Source organism: Chinchilla lanigera, unplaced genomic scaffold (genome assembly GCF_000276665.1).
Source record: "Chinchilla lanigera isolate Chin_1 unplaced genomic scaffold, ChiLan1.0 scaffold00017, whole genome shotgun sequence".
In the NCBI taxonomy this organism is placed as follows: Eukaryota; Metazoa; Chordata; class Mammalia; order Rodentia; family Chinchillidae; genus Chinchilla; species Chinchilla lanigera.
This window is the reverse complement of record NW_004955418.1, coordinates 29,811,204-29,817,107: the sequence shown is the minus strand read 5'-3', so window position 1 is coordinate 29,817,107 and position 5,904 is coordinate 29,811,204. Positions and strand designations below refer to the sequence as shown.

The window sequence follows — 5,904 nt, the reverse complement described above, 5'->3', positions numbered from 1 at the left end:
CCTCCCCTCCTCTCCTCCTCATCCTTCCTTTCTCTTCTAGATCACACTTCCATTCAAGACCTCCTTGCAGGCATTTTGACTGTAGCCACACGGCAGGGAGCTCTCTCTCTCAGAACGCTGAGAGTTCTGCACACAAACGCAGGAAGGGAGCGCAGGGCTCTGCTGCTGACGCACTGTCCTGGGTCCGTGAGCACAGCACGTTTCCACTGGGTGGGCTAGTGTCTTAAAGTAATGCATGTGCGCATATGTAGTCACGTCCCCATGAATCCCTTGTTACTCAGCTGTGACAGAAGCATGTTTGTAACTACCACGTCATGACCATGCCAAAGGAATTAGCCATAGTTCTTTAATTTATTCTGATACTCAAGCCTTGTCACAGTTCCTCAGGTGTTTCAAAGATGTCACCGTGCAGGTAGTTGAGGGGTTGGGGTTAGGCCCCAAACAAAACCCTCACATTGCATTTTACAGTTAAAGTTATTAATTCTAGTTTCTTTTATAATAGCTCACATTACTTTCTCTTTTTCTGTCCAGTCCCACTGATTGGTGGGAGAAATGGCACCATTTGCCATATCTCGCTTGGCTGATTCCCCCCTTGTGGGACCATTTAACTTGTTACCCAGTTCCTGTATTTCTTGTAAATAAACGAGTGCTGTCCAGGAGTACTTTCTAGAGCAATGGAAATGTCGGTATCCAAATGTCCTATACAGTGTCCACATTTGGCTCTGAAGCACTTGAAATAGGGCTAGTGTGGTGAAGGAACTTAAATTTAAATTTTATTTTAACTGTGATGAATTTGGACTTAAAATTAAATAGCCACATGCAGTGGCTACTGGGCTGGATAGCTCTGGGCTAAAAGCTTCACTGGATACTGCTCGCCACCTAAGCGGGATGGCGCGGTGGATATGCTGTGGCACACAGCCCCACTGCGTCCGCTTCACCGATTTTAGAGAGGTGGAGGCTGATGGTGGGCTGGGGGCTCCCTGCATCGGTAGTTCCAGCTTTCCGTCAGCCTCAGTCGAGAGTGTGACCCGTGTTTCTGCCAGTCCCTCGAAAGAAGACACCAGTGCGATTTTTCCATTTGCAGTATCTCTAGAACTGCCCTGAGTTGAGATGGCATTTTTAAAAAATTTTACTTTAAGGAGAATTGAAAAAAAAAAAACCCAGCAATAGCAAAATGCCAACAACATAGACAAAAACCAAAGCAAAAACAGTAAGCATGATACAGGGTTTCAGAACAAAATGATAAGGATTAACAGTGGCTGTGCCTTACATATTTTTATCTTTACGGAAGTTGGCCAAATGACCAGATGTAAGAATGCAAGATTAACCAAACCATTAAACAGAATGAAAAGCAAAAACAAAACAATTATCAATGATACAGAATTTCACCAAAGAGGTGGCATTTTTTGAAGGGCGGTCGCTCTTCAGGTCCCTGCCCTCATCAGGGCCTGACAGACTGTGTTTCTCGTGTGTAGGAGGAACCATCGTCTCGCACCAGAGTATGTTCTGCTCGGCAGCCAACTGCAGTGGGGAGACAGAGTCATTCCTGGCCTTCACCGTCCGTGTATCTGATGGGGAAAGCTTCGATTTTTCAAGCCGGTGCTGCCAAGAAGACACGTGCAATGGCACCTACGCTACCCTGGGTTTGTGCTGGTTGGGGGGCAGCCCTTCCTGTATCCCTCAAGCCCAGGCCATTTGCCATCTGTGCTCCTGGCCCTCGTGTGACTGTTCAGAGTCCAGGAAGTTCAGGGCACACCCGGATAACGCACACATCAAACTTAGATAAACTAGTCCCACGACCCTGCTTCCCCCTTTGCTCAGTGAAGACAGATGTCACAGGGCTCTGACTTGTGCGAAGCGGGCATGAGATGCTCATCAGTGTTTTCAGATGCAGTCCCAGGTCCTCTGTTACAACCCTAAGTCTTAAAAATTATTGAGGATCCAAAAGAACTCCTGTGATGTGGATTCCATCTATCCATACTTACTGTCTTAGAAACTAAAGCTGAAAAATTCATGAATCTTAATTAGTTCACTCCAAAATAACAATGATTACACCTTAACACCAGTAATGCTTTTACGTAGAAACACCTACATTTTCCAGAACAAAGATATGTAGTGAGAAGAGCAGCACAGCAGTCATGTATTTTTGCAGAGATCCTCGGAGTCTAGCTGAGAATGAAGTGGCTGGCTCTCCTATTTGCCCATGGGGCTGCAATCTCCACATCATGCAGCTTCTGGAAGCTGCCCCTCCATACACATGAGACAAAGGGAATGAGGGAGGAAAAGAATGTCTTTCTATTTTCCTGAATGTAGTTTGACTTTCAGACTTCCTGCGTAGGGTCTCAGATACTCCAGGGCCCCTGCACCACAGTCTGCAAACTGCTGATCTAGATAAATCCCTCTTTTTGAAGATGAGAAGTTGTGGCCTAAAGGGCAGGGTTCATTGGCCATCATCATGAAACATAGTAAATGAAGAGCGAAGCTTCTCAGTACTTTTATTTGGTACCTAGTTGTGATATTAAGTAACGGCCTGTGTTCATTAACTCACAAGATCTTGTAATGTACCCCGCTTGCTGGTATTCAGAATAGCTGGCTAATGAGAGGGACTGTAGGCTGGCACTGGCTTGAACCCTTAGCTCTGTCTTCTCAGTCTGCACCCAGGACACTGGGCACCGTTGCTCCAGAGACCGACTGTCTCCAAGCAGGGTCTGTGAGGAGGGGGTGTGTCGCTCTGATGAGGCAGGGTGCCTGGCTCTGAGATCCCAGCAGATGCAATTACCCATCCTCAGCATCTCCCGGGCAGTGTCTTCTCTGGCCTGTCCCTTCCCTGCCCCGGTCAGGGCCGTGTTCTGCATGCTAACACCGTCCTGAGTGATGATCCTTCCTGTGCTCAGATTCTCTGCCAGAAGATCTTTCCAACACGGAGTGCCAGTCTTGCTACGGGGTGAACGTCACATCCTGTATTGGGAGACCCCGGACATGTTACAGAGAAGAACGATGTGTCTCTCTCATTGCCCAATATAACAATGGTATGTGGGTGTTCCAGTTCATTTATGGGGCTTAAGCTGAAGCCATATCAGCCATCCTGGGGCCGTGAGCTCTAGATAACACAGAACTGCTGCAACGAGAAGGTTAGGGTCAGCATGTCTGTAGGATGGACTGTTCCTGAAGCCTTGAGCTGCAGCTCTTTCTGCCTTCTTCGTCCAGAGCTGCTTCATTCAGGCTGCCTATCTCTTGAATCTGCTCTCCTGTGGCTTAAAATCAAGCCATCCTTATTTAACTGCTTCACCAGATTCCTGACATTTCCTCCTAAGCCAGGTTGCCATCATGCTGTGGGTGTGAATGGGTGACTTTCTTTCCTTTTACACCTACTTTTTTCCCACCTGATGTGGGAGGTGCTGGCTTGTGGTAGCTTGGATCATGTAACAGAAAGTCAAATTGTGCCCTAAAATCCAACCACTTGTTCCTTCCTACAAAGGTAACTTGATACTAACTGTTCTGCGACCCCCACATCACAGGACTCTCGGGACAGACATTTGTTTCTTGCTCATGCAGCGGTTCATTTCAGAGTTCAGGGCGTGGGTCGCTTCTGTCCTGCAGCTCTGGTGCTCGATCACCCAGGACTTAGCATTCTCCCCCGTATCCCTTGCATCTCACCAGCAGGGAGGATCGGTGGCAAAGGGAGAGGCCTGGAAGGTTTTTCCATAATTCCTTCTGCACTCCCTGGGCTGGGACCCAGTTACAGGGCCAGCCTGGCTGTACGGGAGGCAGAGAAATATGGTCTAGAGGTGACCCAGAAGGAAAGAATGAGACGGACAGAAACTAAAAATGAGCAACCAGTCACCTCTCCTAAAATACAGCTCAGAGTAACGAGAGTTTCAGAGCACCAACGCCCAAGTACAATTTAAGCCAATTTTCGTTAAATGTTAATTCCAGTGTTTAACCGTAATCATGGATTTTTCAGTGGAGCAAAGAAATTTCTGTGAATTTCTTTTTACTTCTTTTTAAAAATAGAATGTTTTTACAGACATTTTAGATGGTTTAGAAGGCAGTGGGGTTTCCCATCAGTACCTGTACCACGTACATAATCTCCCGTTGTTAGCACCGCCCCCAGTGGTACATTCTGAACAATCGATGACCCTGAGTTGACACTATTGTGAGCCAGAGGGGTTCAGACAAACTGTAGTTTCACTACCTTAAAAGTCCTCTGTTCTCACTTCTGCCCAGAAGATGCCCGCAGCTGCTGATCTATCTACTGACTCTACAGTTCGCCTTAGCCAGAGTGTCTCACAGTTGGACTCACCGTGTAGCCTTTTCAAATAGCTTCTTTTCCTTACTAATGATATCTTTATGACTCTTTACTGTTTTTATTTTTGGTGCTGGTGGTTGAACCCAGGGCTTTGCACATGCTGAACACTGTCTTTCCACTGAGCTGCAGCCCAGCAAAAGCCCCTCTTTCTTTTAAAATCCCCGGCGTGTCTGTCACACAGCTATGGGTTTTAGTTCTAAATCAGAGTCCAAGGGTAGCAAAAACACAGAAGGGCTTTCTCTGTTCATCATGTTGCTGGTGTCCTTTGGTGTGAAGGGTGGAGACTTTCCCTCAGACTTTGGGTGAGGTTGAAGGCAGGCAGATCAAAGCCAGCCGAGATGAAATGTTTCTTGCTGGTTTTTGCCAAGGTCCGCTCTGTTTGTAATTCTGTTAGGGGTGTACCCACTGATGCCCATGCACTGACACTGGCTATGAAACCATAGATTGCTTTTTTCCTGCAATTCAGAAGTGCCGAGTCGCTTCACGTGCTTGGGTCTCCTTGGCCTTCTGAGCGCTTCCTGTGTACCGGGCTGTTTGAGCTGTAGCTAACAGGGCAATAGGAGCCTGTAGTAACTGTTCAGTAAAAAGTGCTGCTATGATAGCCCCACCTTTGCAAGCGTCCTAAGCCTTTCCTGGAACCTGAATCTCAAAGCATGACTCAACACAACTCAGACTTCGGGTAGAGACACCAGGTTTTTCCTACGTCTCTTCTTTTTGCATTTTCCTTTTCTCAGGGAAAACTCAGACGGAAGTCAGAGCCAGAGGGGTGGGGCTGACAGCAAACCTGGGAGAGGGGAGAGGAGATCGGGTGCAAGTCTCTTCCTGCATGGAGAGCATAGGGCTGCTTTCCAACCTGCCGGCAACCCAGGCACCCAGGAGGTCAACTCCAAGGTGCAGCTCTGGCCTTCCCTTTGAGCGGGGGCCCATTATCCACCTCTCAGCTTTAGTTTCCTCAGGGTTCAACGGAGGAGGCGTGCTGGCCTGACCTCTACAGTCCCTCTTCCCCTGCTCTTTGGTGTTCTGGGCTCCTGCATGGCTTTCAGGGTCAGACCAGCTTTTGCAGGTTGCTAAGTTCGTGCAGGCAGAACCCAGAGCAGACCAGGCAGGGTGGAGAGCGCGGACTGCGGGGAGTCCTTACCGCTGACTCGCATCCACAGCCACTGAGACTTTCCTGCTGAAAGGCTGCTCCAACATCAGGACCTCCACCTGCCAATTCCTGTCTGCCGGAAACAAGGTGGCCGAAGGACTCATCTTCCAGAAGTTCGAATGTACAGACGCCACCTCCAGACCAGGCACACAGCCCAGCCCTGGCTCCAGAGCCTTCCCCAACACCATGGCCCTTGCCAGCCTCTTTCTGCTGGGGCTGCTGCTCTGAGGTCCAGGGTTCTGTCCTGCCTGTGTCCTGTGGGTGCCGCTGTCATTGGTCAGTGGGTTGGAAGTTTCAAGACTGGCGCTGGTGTCCGCTATTAAAGTGTTGATGTTTTCACTGGCCAGTTCTGTGCTGATCATTCTGGGCTGGGCTGAGCTTGGTTTGAGCCACCATCCAGCACCACCTCCCGCTTCTGGATGGAAGTGGCATCCTTGCTGTTGAAATA

At 48.7% G+C, this 5,904-nt stretch overlaps 1 protein-coding gene across 1 annotated transcript in view; it reads left to right on the top strand.

The window, feature by feature from the left end:
* The window catches only part of Lypd8 (LY6/PLAUR domain containing 8), a 7,333-nt gene extending 1,649 nt beyond the window's left edge, over positions 1-5,684 (top strand). The window contains exons 3-5 of the mRNA XM_005382360.1: positions 1,476-1,643; positions 2,895-3,029; positions 5,467-5,684. Coding sequence (XP_005382417.1) covers positions 1,476-1,643; positions 2,895-3,029; positions 5,467-5,684 — 521 coding nt within the window. The remainder of the gene's footprint in view (positions 1-1,475; positions 1,644-2,894; positions 3,030-5,466) is intronic.
* The last annotated feature ends 220 nt before the right edge of the window (positions 5,685-5,904 follow it).